This window comes from Haliaeetus leucocephalus, unplaced genomic scaffold (genome assembly GCF_000737465.1).
Source record: "Haliaeetus leucocephalus isolate CR32 unplaced genomic scaffold, Haliaeetus_leucocephalus-4.0 Scaffold656, whole genome shotgun sequence".
Classification (NCBI taxonomy): domain Eukaryota; kingdom Metazoa; phylum Chordata; class Aves; order Accipitriformes; family Accipitridae; genus Haliaeetus; species Haliaeetus leucocephalus.
In genome coordinates, this window is record NW_010973092.1 from 17,763,999 (window position 1) to 17,785,400 (window position 21,402).

General features: G+C 36.0%; 1 protein-coding gene across 1 annotated transcript in view; it reads left to right on the forward strand.

The window, feature by feature from the left end:
* Positions 1 to 21,402, forward strand: part of DOCK2 (dedicator of cytokinesis 2) — a 211,433-nt gene that overhangs the window by 31,258 nt on the left and 158,773 nt on the right. The window contains exons 15-23 of the mRNA XM_010579143.1: positions 136 to 234; positions 1,718 to 1,790; positions 1,866 to 1,969; positions 4,374 to 4,557; positions 4,650 to 4,747; positions 6,091 to 6,180; positions 6,435 to 6,535; positions 9,291 to 9,425; positions 13,442 to 13,550. Coding sequence (XP_010577445.1) covers positions 136 to 234; positions 1,718 to 1,790; positions 1,866 to 1,969; positions 4,374 to 4,557; positions 4,650 to 4,747; positions 6,091 to 6,180; positions 6,435 to 6,535; positions 9,291 to 9,425; positions 13,442 to 13,550 — 993 coding nt within the window. The remainder of the gene's footprint in view (positions 1 to 135; positions 235 to 1,717; positions 1,791 to 1,865; positions 1,970 to 4,373; positions 4,558 to 4,649; positions 4,748 to 6,090; positions 6,181 to 6,434; positions 6,536 to 9,290; positions 9,426 to 13,441; positions 13,551 to 21,402) is intronic.

Below are 21,402 nucleotides of genomic sequence, written 5' to 3' on the forward strand. Positions count from 1 at the left end.
TGAGGTAAAGCTGCTGCCCGCGGCGGGGGGGGCCCCCCTTCGGTGCCTTGCTTCTTGGTTTGGTTTTGTTCAAGTCATAAAAAATTTACAGAAACTAATGAGCCGCTAAGCACTGCTTCTTCCTTCTTTCTGAAGAACGCCGTTTGCTTGGGAGCGGGGGACAAACCCGTGAGTGAATACAGATCAGTTCTTTACTATCAAGTCAAACAGCCGCGTTGGATGGAAACTTTAAAGGTATGGTGTAGATACTTTTCACTTGCTTTTTTGTTTCTTGGTATCTCACGCAGAAAAGTTGCACAGCATCAGCTTTTTCTAAAAAATAACTTGGTCCAGAATACAGCTAGAAGGGTGGGGCTTTAGTCATACATCAGTTATTAGAGAGGTATGATTACTGAGGCTTAAAATTTGGCCTGGAAAACGATGTTAAGATTTTGTCTAGCAAAACAAATGAGGTCATCTCAGACAACCGTATGTCCTAACATGGCTTACCAGAAACGAAATACCACATTTGTTCTATTGTGGTGAAACAATGGAGATGAGGACCTTCAATTGCATGATTTAAAAAAAAAAAAAAAAAAAGCCCCCAAACCACAAAACAAAACCCACCCACCCTCACCCCAAATACTGCAATTTTAGAGAGAAAAAACTGTCTTGAATTTTTTTAGACACACACCAATAATTATCTAATCTGGCTTTAATGTCTTTGGTTGGAAAAGACTTAGAAGCTTCCAGAAGTAATTCTTACAAAGCACATCTCAGGCTTGCTGGCAAGCATTTTTTTTTTTTTTTTGAAGACAACTATTGAAGATGATGTCATGTATGACAAGCCTGCAATTCCTACACTAAGGAGTGTTGCTGAGGTTGGGCAGGAAAGGGAGGGAATGGAAGCGTGGTTTGAAATAGAAGCTTATTGGTTGTTTTGAAAACATTGACCTATGCTGTGTTTTGCTTACTATACTAGTTTCTTTTTAAAATTGTTCTGTAATTCAGACTTTTATACTGAATCATTAACAGTAGATCCTTTTGAAGAATGTAGTTAATGGGGAGGAGTGTCACACAGATTTGTAAAGGGAAGTTGTGAATGAACACAAAGGAATATAAGTCTTTAAGGTTTTAGAATTATAAACTTGATAATATAAAAAAATGTGCTTTTTCTTATGCAGTTGACCTTTTTTGTTGCATTATTTGTTACAAGTAGGTATGCTGCTTCAAGAATAAAGCACTCATGAGTTCCTGGGATTCTACTCAAGGCTTTGAAACTGAATTTAATCACAAAAATGTACTTAACTTATTTCACTAGAATTTTCATACCTTTTTCACCTGTTTGTTAAATTGGTTGTCAATTCATGTATATCAAATGTGGAAATTTCATAGTGCAGAGTTGTTGCGTAATTCTATATGGTTAACAAGGTAAATAATAAGACTGCAATATACTTATTTTCTAGCGTACAAGCACCTGTGTGCTTTAACTCACTGGGTTCAGTGCTTTATTTCTTTGGTTGTGTTAGACTTTGAGCAAAGTCTAACAGATGATTGCTTATCAGCCACCCCTTCTGCTACTGTGATCAGGCGTAATAGTTTTAAATGGTATGTGAAAAGCATTAGGGAGCCAGCAGAAGTGGTGCTTATTTATTCTAAAATAGGAGCTTATTACATGTGAAACCACCTTCCGCCCTTGTCGCCCATAACTATTGATTATTATCTGATTTTACAAAAGGTAGCAGTCCCTATTGAAGATATGCAAAGGATACACCTGCGCTTCACGTTCAGACACAGGTCATCTCAAGAGTGTAAGTAGGGAATTTTTACTTTAGTGAATTTTAATTCATTGATGGATAGCTGACTGAAAATATTTTGCTTTGCAGCTAAAGATAAAGGAGAAAAGAATTTTGCAATGGCCTACATAAGACTAATGAAGGAGGATGGAACAACTCTTCAAGACGGCATCCACGATTTGTTAGTCCTAAAGGTATTGGATCAATTTTTTTCCTTTCTTTCCCCTACGAGACACTTTTTTTTTTTTACACTGTTGTCTTTGACTGCATTGTTTATTTTCTTAATAGTAGATTAATTTTATTATTCTATTAAAGATAAATATTATGTTTTTCTTTTGAACAAAAAGAGATGTAACTTGTTCCAGAACATGGTCAGTAAACGTTACTCTAAATTTTAATTAAAGAGAGGCGTTATCTAAGCACAATGAGAGATGGTTACTATTCCTGCTACTTTTACTGAAGTTCGTGCTTTTGGCCTTCTGTAGTATAGAGGAAGTCATGCTAAAGCTCAGCACTTGGATGCGTACCTGTGTCTACTTGTCTAGCTGAATCGGGGGCAAGAGTGTTGTTTTGATTCATTTAGAATCTTTGCCACATGAATAATCCAGGGAATGTATTCATAGGGAATTGGTTGCTTGAAACTGCTCTGTGTAGTTACTCAGGTAAAAAAGTGAAAGTTTTAGGAATTTGATTTTGGATGAAGAGTAGTTTTGGCTAGTCCTGATTGGACACAAGTAGTGTTTTTGACTTTGTGAACTGAAGCAGGTAACAGGTGTTTCAAGATTTGTTTTTTGTTGGTTTTTATGTGGTTGGGTTTTTTTGTCCCTTGGAGAATAGTGTCTAGCAGGAACTAAGAACCAGAAATCACTTCCACTACAGAAGAAATTTTACTTTAGGTATTCTTATTGCTCTTTTCAGTAGACTAGTTGGCTGTAACATTAGTGGCAAGTGAGAGGCATACAACTAAATGAAGTTGTTTAGGTAGTCCAACAAAGATTAATGGCAGTGTATAGTTATTTATCTTCTCTTCATTGATACCAGCATTGATAAATACTTAGACCAGAAGGAAAATAATTATCACATTGTATGACTGTGTGGTTAATGCTGGTTATGAAATTCCATCTAATTCATTGCTGCATCAACCCGGTAATTTTTCCGTAAGTGGCAGCATAGATGAGAAATGCTATGTTTGGAAGAAATAGATTTTCTGACATATGTTTGCCTATTCTAGTATTAAAAACAGTAATTGTAAGCTGTAAGTGTTTTTAACAGTTGTACATCTGGCCTCTCAAAATAAGTAATCTGAAAACTACAAAGTTTAAACAGTGTACTTTATTTTCCCTGCCTTCAGGCATTGAATCTTTTTGAGAGACTTTTGGATCAAAATTTCAAGTCTTTTCCCCATTGTCTATCTAACTTGTCTCAAAAAAGGGGAATTAAGGTTCACATCTGGTTCCAGAAATTCTGAGAAGTAATTATTTGGGAAGCTTGATATAATCATAGAAGTTAGTAACGCTGTCTGTTTTGCTGCATAAGGATTTTGCCTTTTGTCTGCGTAGGTCGCCTTATAGTGGATTTTTAACCTTCTTGTTAGATAGGAAGTAAAGACTGCACACCTACAGTTACTGAATCAGATACAACCCCCAAAATTTAGAAAATCATTCTAGATTATGTTTTTTGTAACTCCTTGTTTATGCACGATTGTAGACTAAGGGTCTGCAACTGAGTCAGTTCTGTCATGGTGTTGTAGCTTTAAATGACAGAGCTCATAAACTCATTGGGGAAATTTTCTTGAGTAGCTTTGTTAAAGAAAAATTATATTCTATAAACAGTAAGGAGTATGATTGTATTGTCTTTGTCTAAAAACTGCTTTCCTGTCTGGAGTATGAATCAAAATTTGAGACAGAAAAAAAATCCGTGAGGGTTGTGGCATGCAACTTGATGAAGTACAGCAGGGAAAAATACCTGTTGGTTCCCTGTTTTTGTACTGTTCATTCTACTGAAAGGCATAAATTCTCTAATATCTGTGTCACTTAGTTACTGCAGCATGTTGTCTAATTAAAATTATGATCTTACCATGTACTGACCTTTTATGTTAAAGGTCCAGGTATTAAGTTACAGTGGGCATACCAAAATAGTGCTGCTATTCTTTCCCTATTCAGTCCCATTTTTGATTCTTAAATTGCATGCAGACAACATAACCATGTTGTCTGTCCTGTGTACAGTCTTCAAGCTGATGCTCAATAGTCTACTGTGTTCCATAGCTATTGACATTTTAATGAGAAATCGGCTCTTGCTTTTACTCTGCCAGTAACGTCACTCCTCATAGTTCCTTACTGCACCTTAAAACACATACAGTTATAATTTCAGTGTAGCATTTTCTCTACATGTTCATTGCAGACTTGTTTGCTGACTAACGTTGACTCTTGGTTTACCTGTATGAGCCATGCTGGGACTTGGGTATTCCTTATCCTTTAGTGCATGTGTTTAAATCCATAGAAACATAGCTTTTTGTTTACTTGTGTAGAAATTAAAAAATAAGTCTAATTTTAAATCCACTGGTGTGAAATACGTAATAAACAGGATGTTGTTTTTCAGGGGGACAGTAAAAAAATGGAGGATGCTAGTGCTTATTTGACATTACCTTCTACACGTCAACATATGGAAAATAAAGGAGCAACCATAGTCAGGAACTCAAGTATTGTAGGGGGGCTTTCAGTAAGCTCACGAGATGCATTTTATATTTCAACTCTTGTTTGCTCTACAAAGTTAACTCAGAATGGTATGTATCTTCTAAACAGGTAGAAGTTTTAGAAAGAAGACATTTGCACAAATAATAAGTTTTTTAACGTCTGTCCATTTATTTTCTACTAGTGGGCTTACTAGGTCTCTTGAAGTGGCGTATGAAGCCAGAGCTGCTTCAGGAGAACCTGGAAAAACTGAAGATTGTGGATGGAGAGGAAGTTGTGAAGGTATATCTTTATATAGTTGTTATAGTAATAGTTATTCTTAATGTCCTTTCATACCATGGCAGAAAAAATGCTACATAGTTTCAAAAGAAAAAGAAACTTGGAGGGTCAGTTGCAATAAACATAGGAACTTAAAGAAGCCTGTCAATTAAACTTTCTTTTATAAGCGTCATTCAGTGTAATGCCTTTGTTAGGGATAGTTTGCAAAAGACATGAGGAAAGCTCTTCATCAGAGGGAGCAAGGAAGCAAGCACCTGGACAGGATTCTTCATAGTGTTAGCCATCGTTTTATACTTGTTGCTCCCAAACATCTCTGGTATTGGCTCCTGTTAGGCTGTGGAGATTTGCAAGATTACTAGTCAAATCTGCCTGCTTCCACTGGTAATTAATTTATTAGGATCATTTTCTGCTTTCTATTGTTTTATATTGCTGGAAAATTCGTGCATGAATAGAGAATTCAATATGAAGAATATTATTTGGAGCCATTGCTGCTTTGGTCAGGTGCTTATGTATGTGTCACAGGTAAACTTTAATTTTGAGCATGGAGAGAAAATTTTATTTAAAAACTTGATAGGATATGAAGGCAGTAATGGTAAAATGTTTTCTACAACCTCTGTTCAACTGTTTGTTTGCTTTTGTCTTTCTGAAACATCACAAGCAATTCCTACTGCTTTCTTTACAGTTCTTAATATTACTTTACATGTTGATATTAAAAAAAAGAAGGGCATTATGTACCCAATGAAGTCCTTTGTTAATTTAATAAGTATAATATAAATAAAAACTTGTTAATATTTTGGAAAGTGGCAGACTGTTATATTTGTGTTACTCTTTATATATAAGCATTAGATGCCCTTCTGGAGAGGATGAGGGAGAACTTTAAAACAACAACAACAACAACAAAAAAGATCTTTTTAACCAATCAAAGATTTAGGTCCCAAGCCACAATGGTAATTTCCTTTGATTTAAAGTGGGCTTTGAATCACACCACAGAAGTATGAAGTGTGTTTTTAATCATTGTGTATATGTGAAAATAGCAACTACTAATCTGTATCACTAAGGAACTAGGAATGCAGTTTTAGATAGTTATGTCATTTATATTATATTTTTAGCTGTTCTATAAGCTAAACATGTATTATTAATTGCTCATATGTCTGAGGATGTGGGTTCTTAAAATTAAAGAAACTAGAGCCTAAATCCTTGGAAATGTTTTCTGACTTTAAGTGATGTTTCAGTGAATGCTTTTAAAATTCTAACTTGAAAGAAACCAAGTCTACTATCTGAAAACTGACTTGTGACATTTTCAAGTTGAATTGGTTGCCAGTTTGTCGTTTCATGATGTTCTATAGTTTCTTCAAGATACGCTGGATGCCCTGTTTAACATCATGATGGAACATTCCCACAGTAATGAGTATGACATCCTTGTCTTTGATGCACTGGTAAGAATCAGCACCGAAGGATTTTATTTGTGAAAGTAAAGAAGCCTATAATTTTGAATGAGCTATGAAGTTGTTTATTTCAGGGAATTACCCTAAAAATCTCTACAGAACAGATGGAATATTACTGCTTTACTGAAAACCAAATTTCTTTAAAATTCTTAAATAGTGCATTATCAGGAATATTTCAGAAGACGAGTATTTAGATTTAAAATGTGACTTTATGAAAAATGCTCATTATGTCCCTGTCTGTTTAGATATATATCATAGGACTCATTGCAGACCGTAAGTTTCAACATTTTAACGCTGTTTTGGAAGCATATATCCAACAGCATTTTAGTGCAACATTGGCGTACAAGTAAGTTTGTTCTCTCTTCTTCTCTCTCTTTTTCCTAAACTTCCACCATCACGTTAAAGAAAGTAAATCCTGTTTGTGACTTTTCTGATGTAATTAATGGTGACTGTTGTTTTGATGATGCTCTTTGCTTATCTGGAAACAAACGTGCCTGTGAGAGAGACTTAGGTTATAAGTAGAGTTAATCAACAGATAGTAATTGATTCGGGGTTAAATGATTCTTTGGCATTAATTTTCTCTTGTCTGGATTTTGCTGTGTCTGAGCACTTCACCTGTATCCTGTCAAATTTGTCAAAAGATACTTTGCTGTAAAGCCTCTCCCTTTACATTCCTGGCCTTAACCTGAAATGCCTTCAGTGAGGACTTGAGGATGGCCTTAACCCATTTATATAGGTTCCCGTGTATTCTTTTAAGCAAACAGACTCACGGGGAAAAAAAAAGGTTTGGGAACTGTCAAGTCTTCATATGCAGTTCACATTCTGATGTTGCATCAGGAGGGTTTCAGCACAATGAACTGGAATTTTGGTATTTGTTATGTGGTCTGCTGTGAACTGGAGTCTTAGTATTTGTTACATGGTCATGCCAGTGGGCAGGTGGACAGGCTTTTGGTGTGTTTTTTGGGGTTTTTTTTGGTTTTTTTTGGGGGGGGGGAGGGTTGAGCTTCCAGATAATGCCCAGGTGGGAAGACATGGATTCATAGGAAAGAATAAAAATTGTGGATACATGTTATGCAGTAAATTTAATACTGGATTCCTACTTTATTTAAAAAAGGTTTTTGCAAATGATGGTAGGATAAAATTGCTTTGAATTAGGAAGAAAGATAACATCTTCACTTAGTGCTGATCTTGGGGAAGTGCTATAACAGGATAGATGTGGTTGGGTTTTTTTTTTTCCTTGTTTACCTGAAGTCTTGTTCTGGCAGCTTAATGGGATGGCAGATTGAAGCAGAACTTTAATCTGGGATATGAATAATAGATGAAAGACCTTAGCTGAACTTTTGGAATAGCTGAGGATATCTTGTAGTGTCCTGTGCTGAATTTGCATCAGTTCTAATTCAACAGGAAATGTCACACAGTTCATGCATTAGAACATGAGTTTGCTAGAATTGAAAGGCAGGAGTGCACAATCAATCCTTTCTCACATTCTAGGGAAGCTGAAGTTAGCATTACTGGGCTCAGAAAGCTCAAGCACAAGCTACATGCTCTTCTTTAATCCTACGTCACTCCGTATGTGATAAGCATATGTAATTTAATGCTTTATATTATTGTGAAAGAGGAGATGGTTGGGTACAGAACCTCTCAGGACAGCCTTACTGGCTTAAAATATTTTTAAGACTTACCTTTCTGGGAGTTTCTGATGAATTAATCGAAGTGGCAGTGGCAAAATAATGTTTATGATTGTTCCCCAAATCATGAGTTTTCCTGGCATTGTTGGTTCCATGCACATCATGGAAGATGTACTCTGTTTCAAGAATCATTTATGAAATAAACAAGTAGCTGTATGTGGCCTAACTCATAGTTAGGAAGGAGATACTGTGTCCCAGACATATTATGACCATATTATGATATGGTATTTTGGCCAAACTGTTGGGTATTTATTCAGTTACTATTTAGTCATCCACTTGTACCTAGCTTTTATAGAGTTCTGAGAGGACTTAACACTGACAGTTGAGGGACCTTCAATGGACTGCCCCTGCATACAAGTTGGATAAATTTTGTTCCAACTCAGTACAAAGCTGTGAATTCAGAGAAGCTATAGAAAGGAGTAAATGGAAACACACAGTGGATGTGCCCAGAAGGCTGAGAGGATGAAAGCATGATATTTTGGTCCTGAAATGTGAGTTAGGCTAGGGCAGTGGGGTTGAGAATGTGTCTATTAGTTACACAGATAGAGAGATATACATACACTCTTATACATATGTACATATTTTCTGTGCAGTAGCAAGCAGTTCTTGAAGCTATTATTTGCATGCAAGTATGTTCCAAATAGCATAGTGATCACTTACTAATGTTTCATCAGTCCAGTTCGTGAACTTTTAAGTTTCATCAACATGCAAGTGCTAGTTTGATTTTTGTTGTTTTGGTTGGTTGGTTTTGTTTGTTCAGGGTAGGGGATAGTAGGTTTCCATTTTTGTAGTGATGTAAGAAAAAAAAAACAAACCACCCTTATTTTAGTTCTTCTTATGGCTACCTTAAGATCAAGATTATATTATTGGTTTAATTGTTTAAGATGAAACTGTAACGATAAATTAAGGGACTGATTTTTAGATGAGCTTTTTGAACTTTTTTAGCAGGTTGTGTGTTTAGCAAAAAATTACCTTTGGATACAAAGAAAGGAAGTGGTTAAATAAAATAAATACTTTAAGCAGATACTGCTGTATACCAGAATATTGTACTATTTACATGCAGTTAATTTAGAGCATGTAGTGGTATTTAATCACTGCTTAATGTAGGTAGGCAGAAGTAACATTTTATGTTACCTTGTGCATGTATGTTATAAACTTCTGTAAAAGTGCTTCCAGGATTGTGTAAAATGCTGTTTTGAGATTTCAGATTGCTTTCTTGCTTGTGCAGTTAAGAACTTGCTCCTCATTTGTTTATACCGATAGAATTTGTGCAACATAAATGCAAAAATACATGCAGTACATTTTGTTATGTGTGCTTGACTAAGCATAAACATTTATTTGGAATAGCCAAACAAGTCAGAGAAATTAATTTTTTAAAAAAAAGATTATTTTAAAAATGTTTTTTCACTTCAGGAAATTAATGACTGTTCTGAAGACTTACCTGGATACCTCCAGCCGAGGAGAGCAATGTGAACCTATCCTAAGAACTCTGAAAGCACTGGAATATGTTTTCAAGTTCATTGTTAGATCAAGGACATTATTTTCACAGTAAGTACCCAGACTATTGCCATTTAACTAGCAATCCAATATTAGAAATAGAAGTAGACCTGAGAAACAGAAAAAAATTATTCCAGAACAGAACTGTATTTTTTGTTTTTAGGAATAAAACATAAAAGCTGGCAACTGGCCTAAAATACAGACATTGCTGTGAGATTTTTTGGAGAGGGATTCTTCAAAAATCTGCTTTCTGATTCACAGTGTAAGTTCCAGAGACGTATTTAGTAATAGTAGCCGATTTCAAAGGGTGATTATTCTTTGCGTCAGGTGGCTTGGCCCAAGACCAATGAATGGCCAAACGTTGTGACAGATGGCTTGAATCTGGTTGCTTGTCCTTGAGATCATGGTGTTCAGCAGCTCAGACTGTGCATAGAACAATGTCATTTCCAGTAATCATTGTCCAACTGAATTTAGAGTTTCAGATCTCCAGTTAAGGAATTTATAGGGAAGACTCAATTGCCTAGATATGTACAGCTCAGCCAAACAGACGAGTCGTAATATTTACAAGTGGTGTTCAGGTTTAGGGAAAAGGGAGATAGGGAGAATGAAGGAGATGAAAGCTGGAAGGAGAAAAACTATGCTATAGTAACTGTCCCCCACTTCCTCCCCTAGCCCTTAAGGACTGTAACCATATCCCACAGACCCCATCCATGTCCTCTGTTTTATCTCTTCTTTTCTGGTGCATCTTTTTCCATTTATCCTTAGCTGGTTTCCCCCTAATACTTGTTTGTTGTCTCTCTGCTGCATGGCTGAAGGAATGCAGTGGCAAACTTGGGACTGTAGGCAGACCGAGTGGTTGGATGTTACGTTTGTGGTTGACAGTCAACAGAACAGAAAGGTGTTCTATTTTATCTGTCTTTTGCTCAGTGGGAGCTCTAATACGATTTTTCTCTGTTATTTCACTGCCCTCCCCCCCTTTTTTTTCCCCCCCCAAAAATCCGTGTAGGTTTATAGTTTTGTAAAATTAAGTATATTTGATGAATTATGAAATTTTGGTTGAAGTAGGAGTAGATTGAGAAGTTACTTGCTGCTGGTAGATAGTCCATTAGAAATAGTCTTGTCTCTAGGAATTTACTGTTTATAGATGGATACAGATTAAAAAAGGTGAAAAGCTGTATAAGGAAGGAGATGGTGCTCATCAGAATAGACTATAGCTAGTAGTTCAAAAGCTTTAAAATAAAATTTTTTAATTGGAGTCAAGGCAAAAGGAGACATTCAGAATTTTGGGGAAGGAAGCATTGTGTAGAGGATTGTGGAAAATTTCTTGTACAGATGAAGGTCATAAGGCAGGGTTTTGTTGCAGGGAGAACTTCGGTCTCCATTTTAATCCCTAGTATAAGCTGGCAGCAAATAGTGTGCATTGGACACTAGTTTACCAGTAGTCTGTGGTAAACTAGGTTATTGCAATATGTTGCATATTCAAGTGATTAGCTAGACATATCTAATCCTTTTAGTTTTCCCTATAAATGCCTTAACTAGAGGTCTGAAACTCTAAATTCAGTTGGACAATTATTTTTATAGGCAGTAATAGCTCTTGCCAAATGGTAGCCTCTGGCAAAGATTACCAAACAGTGAACAGTGTCATCTGGTACTGTACATCTGTCTATTGCTGTTGTGTTCTAACTTTTTGCAGTCAATTTCCTATTGTCAGACTGGTAATGAAAAAGAAGAAAATATGGAAAAATATGGATTAATATATTTTCTTCCCATGAGAAAAGTTAGGATTTATGATTGAAGTACTTCACTTTCAAGGGTTGAGATTAGCCTTCTTGGAGACAAATACTTTGAATTAGTAGAGCTGAGACAGATCTTTAGATCATTCATTAATTTGATGGGCTGTTTAAGAAACTGAGGTGCTTTGTTGAAAGGTAAGAGACATTACAAAATGAAAATTGTGTAGGGAAGAGTTGAATAATGACTTCTAATGTTAGACGTAAAATGGCAGACTTTTTTTTTTTTATCTTGTCAGGCAGATAGATACATTGAAGATAACCAGGTTCTACTTTAATTTGCATTAATTCAATCCTGTTGAAGCTATAGAGATCTAATGAAAGCAAAAATTTTCTTTCTCTAGTCAGCTGAACTGAGGTTATGTCTTGCAGCTGTTTATTCAGTGATTATGTTTTGTAGAAAGGTCATACACATTAGCCAAAGGTTTACATAATACAGACTCTGAAAACATGAAATGTTTCCTTTCCTCCTTTCACTGGCCTAAGGTTGGTTATGGTGGTGAAATTCATGTACACTGTTGTGATGATGTTGTTTCCAAGCAAATAATCAGTCATCTTTTAAAAACTGCTTTCAGAACAAGTGATTTTAATTGAAATTTAATGCAGAAAATTGTCTCTAAATGGAAGCTAGATGGTAAGTCAGGAAATAGAGTTACCGTTCGACCTGGCTTAAATAAGTCCTGGTGTAAATTTACAAAGCATGTTTAATACATGTTGTGTGATGCTTCTGCCACCCTCCTTGCACCATAGGTTTAGTCAAGAAAGCTTCAAATTTCCACTTGCATTAAAAAATAGGTTTAAGAAACTTCATTTACTTTTGCAGCAATGTTGTATAGTCAGTAAAAACTGTATCAGTGCATTAGCCAAGGAACTTTAATAAACACTTAGACTGAGACAGTCACATTGTTACAATTTATATGTACTTCATTCCCATAGAAAAATACTTTTAATAAGCCCCCACATGCCACGATCTCCACTATGTTAAAAGAATTTAAATCATTTAACCAAAAACCAAGCTCCTAAAATACCACTTGATAATAAATAGGGCAACTTTTCTATGTCAGTGTGCTTGTGCTGAAACTTATTTGTTTCAAGATAGCTTTCACATGGAAGTTTTTCTGGTATGTATTTTTTATACAGTAAAAAAATCACCTCAGTAGGAACATACCTCAAGTAGTATGCATTGTGTATGTTGTATACATGTATATATAATTTTTTCCTCTCCAGTTAATGTTTTCGATCTTGGGGTTCCTTTCCAGTAACTGACTTAAATCTCATTGACAAGCATTGACGTAAACAGTGCAGAGGCCATGGGCCTGAATAGCATACCTCTCAGTGTTTTCATTTCCTCAAAGCTTCTTGCCAGTCACTGTATTAATAGCAGTTCTGATTTTTCCTTGCTGTAGACAAAAGCTCTTAATTTGCCTTTAGTTCTCTTAAGGACTTAAGTTTCAAGTTGAAAAGAAAAGCTCGTGACACTGGAATACACGAAGGAATATAGGAATATAGGAAGAGGGATTTTTCTCTTCTAATAGAGAAAACAGTACACAGGAGGTGCAGCATTTAGTTCACAGTATCCTACACACATTTCAGGCTTCTATCACCTTGGCTTTTTTCTTAGGTTGTTTTTCTTTAACTTTTGACAGCTGTTTCAGGTAACTAGTTTAACATGTCACCAGTGTTTTTTACTGTTTATGTAAGCAGTATTTCGTATTAATAGCTAGTATGAACAACACAGGAGAGATAATCTGCGAGATTCAAACTTTAGGACAGGGAATGAAGAAATAATGGAGTGAGTTTAATTTAAATTCACTTTTTAACTTTTAAGCATTGAGACTTTTTCAAAAAGCAGACTGGTTAATGGGGAAAGTAAAAATAGCTATTTGAAAAAGTGGCAGTAACAGCAGAAGAAAGAAACAGTGATAATATGTGAAAATTATCCTAAAGTATCTCAGTTGTAGTGGAAAAAAAATCAAATTGTTTTTGGCATGTAAGTTACTTTGAAAATGAAATTACTTTTTTTTTATAAGCTCAAATCTGGGAGGTGTCATTCTTTAGAGGCTGTTAAAAAAAGTGAAAATGCTTATGTTTTATTCAAGCTGAAGAATTTCTACACAATACAGTAAGTAGCAGATAGAACCCATTGGTGAAATATCTGTGTACATAATATTGGATCAACTTGTGAAATGTGTTTTTAAGGTAATGTTAAATCTGGTACATTTTAGGGCTATGAAACTTCCTGATTCTGAAAGGATAACGCATTGCATCTCTCAACAGATTATATGAAGGCAAAGAACAAACAGAATTTGAAGAATCAATGAGGAGACTCTTTGAATCCATCAACAACCTGATGAAAAGCCAACATAAAACTGCCATTTTGTTGCAGGTTGGTGTGTGCTTGGCAAGAAGTTGGTTTTGGCTTTTTGTATGGTTTTGGTTTGTATGCTTTTTGGTTTTGTTCTTTTTAAATTGAGGAAAAGACACTCTTAAGAAATTGATCGTTTGTGTCTCGTTTTGTAATTTCCCTTTATTGGAAGACTAAGTTGTCTAAAAGTTTTAAGCCTAGATTGAAAAGGTCAGGAGAAGATACATTTATATAATTTTATGAATGTAGTGAGTGAAAGAACCAAAACAGAGATGCTGGAATCTTTCAAGGAATCCAATTAAATGAAACCTCCAGTGGGAGCTGAATGTTTAATTCTTGAGTTTCTTCAGATAATGCTAAACAGGGATTCCACCATCTTAGTTTGAAAAGTAAAAATTATAGTATCAGCCTTTTGGAGGTATGTTATTTAAACAGCTGAAAATAGGATCAAGGTTTCCCATTCATGTCAATCTTAGTTATTCTAACACTCTGGAATCTGATGTTTTAAGAAAATTAGAAAAGAAGGAGCTACTAAGATAATTAATATCAAATAATTGGTATGTAGTTCTATATTAAAATAGAAAACTCTCAAGGCTTCCTATAAAGTAGGAAATAGAAGATTTTTATTGGACAACTAAAACATCAATGTTTCATACATTCTTTATTGTCATTGTGTTTAATTGGGCTTGACTTTTCCTCTGGTTTTGTGTTTTGATTCCTCTTGCTGTGACTTACACTAGAAGTGGAAGCCAGTGAAAAAGTCTGTCTTGAATAAATACTCAGGTGGCTGTTCTTGAGATTTGTATTGTCTGACATTTTGCATGGAGTGTTAATGTGCAACTGCAGAAGAGCTAAAGAAGTAAATATTACTTTAATTGTATAATGCTGTGATTATAGTAATGTTCTAAATGCATTTGAAAATGATTCAGATACTCGTTATTTGACAGTTTTGTAGAGGTCTTCCTCAGAATTTCCTACATTTGAAAGACACTACATCAGAAGCAGGAGAAACTTTGGAAGAAGCAAAAAAGTCTTTGCTCTAAAGTAGTACTGAAAGAGATAGTTTGGATAATGATGTTTGTTCATGTGGTATTTGTACTGTATTAATATGCTACTTAACAAATAGATCTTGGAGGCTTTTATGCTCTTCAGGAGAGGCGTGTCATGTCACTGCATGCCTCCCTGCCTTAATCTCAAAGTGGTTGTATGGGATTGTCCGTTTGTGTTTCCTCTAATAAGCAGGGTAGTTTCTTCTTGAGAGTGACAGGAAATAGTTGTAGAAGGCTGTTTTGCTTGTTTAACTGTTGCTGGGACACATTAATGGGTTTGCAAGCCACAATGCTGACTCTGAAAAGGCTGATGAGTGTGTTTAAAAACAGGTGGTATTGTAACACTAATGGCAGTATGGCATTGGACATACTGACAAATGTTAATTGTGCTTACTGTGATTCCCATATTTCCATATTTAATGCTAGTTCTTAATATTACACGTTTAGCAAAAATATAGTATATCTTTGCTGATGCTCTTAAGAAATAGCACAACCTTGAAAATATAACTGAAATCTCTTACAAGGACTAAACAAGTCTATGCTAATTTTAATGAGCAAGTAAACATGTTTCAAAGATAGAATAGCTCTTTAACAGTTATGCTTTGCTCAATACCATCTTAAGCACGAATACTTCGGTTTTCTGTTGAGTGCTGTCAGTTGTGAAAGATGGATCATATTTATTCATAACCATGAAGCACTAGTGGGCTTTTAAGTATCTAAATCTGCACCAGCTACTCTAAGTTGTCTTTTTAGCTGAAACATTTCATGGCAGATCTGAGATACTGGTTTATATCATAATTTTGCTGTTGTCCCCACTACTGCTAACTCATACAGGTGTGTTTCTCAAAGAAACCTACAAAGAGGTTGCTTTGCATACAATAAATAAAAACTACTGCTTTAATGTTATAGAATTCTGGTAGGAGAGGCATGGAATGAGAAGTGTCCCACTGTAGTTTAGTTCCTGCTGCTGGAAGTAAGTTTACTGGGGGGGAATAAATAAATAAATAAATAAATAAACACTCCATCATAAACTCCATAGGCATCTCAGTCATAGTAGCTTTCACAATGGACAATATGTTTTTCTGTGCCTATTTGGAAGAGACTTCAGTTATGATACTTGAGACTCCTGCTCCGGTAGGTAGAGTTGTCCATAACAGGCCAGAAAAGTGGAGATGACTTCTGCATTGCGTGAGACAGAGCAGAAACAGGTAGTAATAAATTCATAAGTCTGCCTCTCTGCCTAAAACCAACACCGATTTCCCTCCCCTCAGCCCCCATATTAAGTTTTGGGATGACAGTGATAGATGTTGTAGTACGAAGTTAACTTTGCAGGGTAAGGGACAGGTAATTCAGAGGTATTACAAACACACAGGACTTCATAGGTCTTATACTTTGCATACCCAGAGAGGAAAGTTCACAGAGCCTATTGGAAAAATAAACAAATAATCAGAATATCAGAACAGTCTTAAATCTGTCACATCTGAAATTATCATTGATATGAATTAAAGTGCAACACAAATTGGTAGGGTCAATTGAATGAGTTCAAGTGGATTACACTCTGAAGATAATAGAGAAGAAAGTTTTAGGAGCCCTGAAGAAAGTTAAAATAATTGGGTTTCTCAGGATATTGAAATTTAAAATGAACTAGTTTGCAGAGCCTTGGAATGTGAATTCCTAACTCTTATTTCACCCTTGGTTGTCCAAATACCTATGAGGTTTAGCTTTAGAAGATTTCAAGAATTATTTTGAAACCTGAAATGTCTTTGGTCTCTGCTAGTGACTTTTTAAAACTTGGAACTCACTATTTTAGTCAGTAGTAATTTCCCAATCATTTTTACTGATAGCAATCATACTCAGACTCGTGTTGAATATTAATTGAGTCAGGAAAAGATTGTTTATAAAATTACATGTCATATGAAACAGCCTAGTCAGTGCCAGAAGCACTTTATTGTTTCAATTTAACTTTATCTTCTGAGTGATATCTTACTTCCTAATCTGTTACATGCTGTATAAATTTACAAAAGTTCAAAATCTAGCTTTTCAATCTCTTGTTCTAAAGTTGGCTGAAATGGATAGATGCTTTGACTTATTTTACTGCCTGAGCTTTGAGAAGGGTAGCTATCTGGTTTGTTGTGCAGTACTGTTTATATCAGCTTTGAACAGCTGAAGACTGAATTGTTAATTTACTGTTGGTAAACTGAAAATTTACATGTAAATCAAAATTAGCTTTTTTTTTCTTCTGGAATTGCTGAAGTTATGCCTTTTGTTTCAACAGACAGACCAAATGCTTCTCAACTTCAGCATTGCATGAAGTCATTTTACTACAATTAGGATTATAATTTCAATATCCTAACTTTGCTGATGTTTGAAAGCAACCATATGAACTGGAGAGTGACCTGCTTTCAGGTCCTGGGATGTTACTTTTTGATTGCCCCTTGTAGTCGAGATTGGGAATGTTATAAATCTACTAGTGCAAGTATCAGTGTGCATGTGAAGGGTAAGAATTCCTCCTTCTAAGAGACTTTTCACAGATTTTTCTTGTAATTATTTAGAACAATCATTTCAGAACTTATACTGACTTATTGGTGGTGGCACTGATCTTCCTACATACTAGACTTAAAACTTTTTACAATTTATTTTGGCAGGGATGATGTTATAGCTGTTTCATTTATCAGTTGTTTCTCTGTAGCCATTGCTGATGAATTTTTGTAGTTTTTAGAGATAGTTTTTCTTAAAGTCTGTACTTCTGAGGGTAGACTTCTTGAAATCTGGAAACCTGGAAATAAATTTCCAGAACCTACAAATAGTTTGGTCAAGGGAGAATCTGGGGGTGAGGGGGAGTAGGGAGGTGTTAGTACCTTCTTTCCTTTCTTGAGCTCTCAGGGAAGACACATCATTTTCTGCAGATATGTTTTGTGTCTGTGTAAATCAACCTATATTTCTGGGGAATAAAATTTGATGAATTATTTTTAAATTTCAGATGATGTGTTTTTATAAAGTCATACTGTTGATGTCTGATTTGTAGTCTGTGAGTGTGCCCTTTCATTGACAAGTTTGTGCTCTCAACCTTAAATTACAGATCAAGCTCTGGTGTCTTTTCCAAAAACTATTCTGTCCCCCAACTGACACATCACATTTGACCTTCAGATGGTCTTGTCTATTGCAAATGTCAGCTATACCCAGCTTGCTCCTAGGTGGTGATTTTAGAAAGTGGTACTCCCAATTCTAGGCATGCTTTCAGAAACCTTATATGAAATGTTCTCAAGGTCATAGAAACATAGGAATACGAAATTGTCTGTGGTATTGAAAAGTATGAAAATAATTCTTTCCCACACATTTTTGACCCATCCGTACTGCTGCAGTAGATTATAAGAACTTAAAACTGTACAGAGATGCATAGGTTACTAATGAGAGAATAATGCTAGAAAGGTACTGACAGTGATGCTTTGATTGTGGTGTACAATAGGGGATGGCATAGTAACTTGTTAAAGTTGCCTTGATAGCAAATAAAATTAGACTTAGAAACAGAGCACTGATGATTTCTTTGAATGTTCTTTTCATCTCATGGGTACTTGAATTTTATGAATATGTGTAACGTAATGTTGCAGAAGAGGGCAACTAAGAAAATAAGCTTGGTCAGGAGTAAAGGTTAAAGTAAATTTAACAGTATATTGTGTATGTAAGAAAAAATTTTCTGCAATGCTGTGGGTTTATCTATATCCCACTTAAAAAATTAATCTCTAAGGTCTGAAGAATGCAGAAGGTCTTGTGCCGATTACTAGGAGATTTTTATGACTTCATTAAGGGCAGTGTTCAGTTGTGTCCATAGTGCATCATTTGTAGCAATTACTGTGAATGCAACTTCGGAGTTTAAAAGAATGCAGGGCATGTACTTGTTATTGTACTTCAGTTGGTACTACAGATCTGCAGAGAAATGGTAGCCATATCCTCCCCATTTCCCTCCTCATACAAGTGCAGAATAGGGAATATGTGGGAAGGCAGACAGCACAATAGACCAAGTGTCAGTGGAGTACTGCTTGAAATATTTTGTGGCCACTGGTGGCCCTATCCTTTATCAAACATCTTTCACAGTAACTATGAATTGGTGTAAAATGAAATTCAGACGCTGCTATTGTACAGCATCTTCGTATAGTATTTGTTGCGTGAAGAGCAAGGAACAACACGTTGCTGAAGTAAAACTGGGGCTAGGACAAGTTTCTAGCCCACCACAGGTATTTGTGTACGGGTGTTTGTTTCTTTTTTAAAAAAAACCAAACAACAAAACCCCCAACTTTTTTCCCCAACCTATTTCAAGGAGCTAATAATGGCTAAGGTAGTAGAAGATATAATCTTTTTGTTGAAGTGGTAGCAGCTTTTAAACATTCCTTTGACCTTCCTGGATTTATGTATGAATGTGGGGATAAGATCTGCAGAGGAATGACTTCATCTGAATGCATCTTAAGCCAGCATTGAGCCAGTTTGAAATACTTTATACAACCTTGCTGCAGACTAAACTTTCTTTTTGAATCAAGACCTGAATAGGTTTTTTTTGTTTTTTGTTTTTTTTTTTAAGTTGGCTACTACAGTGGAAGCTCACGGAAATAGAATGATAGCTTTATGTTGTTTAAAAGGTCTAAATGAGAGCCAAAGCAAGCTGTCTCTGATTGTCTTTATTCTAACCTCCCTACCCCCAAAAAAGATGAGACGAAGTTTTTAACAAGGAATTTGCTCTGTAGAGATACAGGATATATTGAGTCTAGATAGGCTTCATTCCAAGCCTCTTCCTTGGGGTGGCAGTTTCATCTTTGTTGAAAGTTTCAGTATAGAAGCACTGTGATGTTGATAGCTATTGAGGAAACAGTAGACAGTTTCTTATTTAGTGACAAGACCAAAAGCTTGTCAAACCATCAACATATTAAAATTTCAAATTGGTAACTGGAAAGAAAAATACTTCTTCCTTGGTCTTTGTCATTTCAACTGTATATTCATACTAACATTCTCCCACTGCTGATTGCACTTTTGATGTGCTCAGTTTCCTGTTGGCCTTGCCATGTTCCTCACACTCTCTCTTACTAGAAGTATTTGAGTAGGCTCTACTTTTATGTTGTATGTCTTAATACACTCTATCATAGCTCTTGTCTTCTCATTCGTGTACGTGAATTTAATGTCCTGAACAAGCTGAAATACTGATACTCTGGGGCGACTAGTGTTTATTTTAAATGTTCATCTTGTCCATTTGCAATGCTTGTTTATAAAGTTTTTGTTTAGACTAATCTTTGTATGTGTCCTGGGTTCAGCTGGGATAGAGTTAATTTTCACAGGAACCTGGGAGGTGGGGGGCATAGCCGGGGCAGCTGACCCGAACTAGCCAAGGAGCTATTGCATACCATGTCACATCATGCTCAGTATATAAATGGGGAGCGGGCCGGGGGGTGGGCTTGACTTTCGGTGGGGGGAAGTGGCGGAGCGTCGGGTCCCGGGTGGTGAGCAGTTGCACTGTGCATCACTCTTTTTGTATACTCTTTCATTAGTACCGTTGTTGTTGTTGTAATTTCTTTGTGTTGTCCCAGTAAACTGCCTTTATCTCAACCCTCGAGGTTCCAGGTTTTTTTCTTTTCTCTCCTCCGTCTCCTCCCCATCCCACCGGAGGGGGGCGGGAGGAGTGAGCGAGCGGCCGCGTGGTCCTTTGTTACCGGCTGGGCTGAAACCACGACAGTCCGATAGTTCAAATTATTTTCCTGTTGTTTGAAACCAAGTTATAAAATCTCAGGAAATGCAGATTCTAATATTTTGTTACATGTTTTATCATGTTTTGTGACTGAAATTCAAGGACTTATTGACTGCATGCAACATGGTTCTGATAGATATCTATACATTGAGTTGGAATTTACTGCACAGGAGCCAAAAATGAGATATTATTTCTGGTCTGATATCATTTCAGGGTTGCTTAACCTTTTTTTCTTCAGTTAGGAAAGGGATGAAAGTGGTACAAGAAATTACAATTAGTCTGTTTTAAAGGGATAGTGGGCATATCACAATAAGATTCCTTACCCTGATTACTCCATTTCATCAAAATCCAGACTAGTGTGGCTTTACATCAGATGGAGGACTGAGCTGATGTAGCATTCCCATGGAATATCAGCACTTTTTTCCAGTTCCTGTTTTATTATTCAATGACAGCTCTTGATAGAGCTTCTGCTGTTGGGAGAATTAGTCCTGTGACTTTTCGTGGACTCCAGGAGGTTATCTAGATTTTGTTGTTGTTGAGTAGGTTTTTGTAGGATGAAGACGTGGGTCTCATGATACAAGAAAGCTTTTGGGACTTTACTTGCAAACTTCCTCTTGAGTTTCTTCTACAGGAGAGAAGCATTTAGCTTAGCAGTTAAAACAGGAGCAGTATTGAGCCTTGTTCAAATGACAGGAGAATCTCTTGTGGCATGTGGCCATATGTGATTATTAGCAAGATGTAGCTTTTTTGCCCTATCATGCTAAAACCCTTGACTTTTGCTGTTTCTTCATAGAAACTACCAAATCACTTTACAGCAGTGGTTTCTGAAACCTGGTATGAGAGATGTAACCTGATTTTTATAGTATTATTTTGAAAGCATGTAACTGAAACCTGAAATGTTTTCAGTTGAAATCAATGCGAAGCTTGTGTCTAGGCAAGCATAAGTATTCAAGAACTTACCTCAATGAGTGCAGTGTAGAAAATTTTCTGATAATTTTTGGAATTAGTGGCTTACTCTAGGTTTAAATAATTCTGTTTACCTTATTGTAACTTAAATTGCCTTATGCTGAATTTAAGAGACATAAGTAGTCAAGAA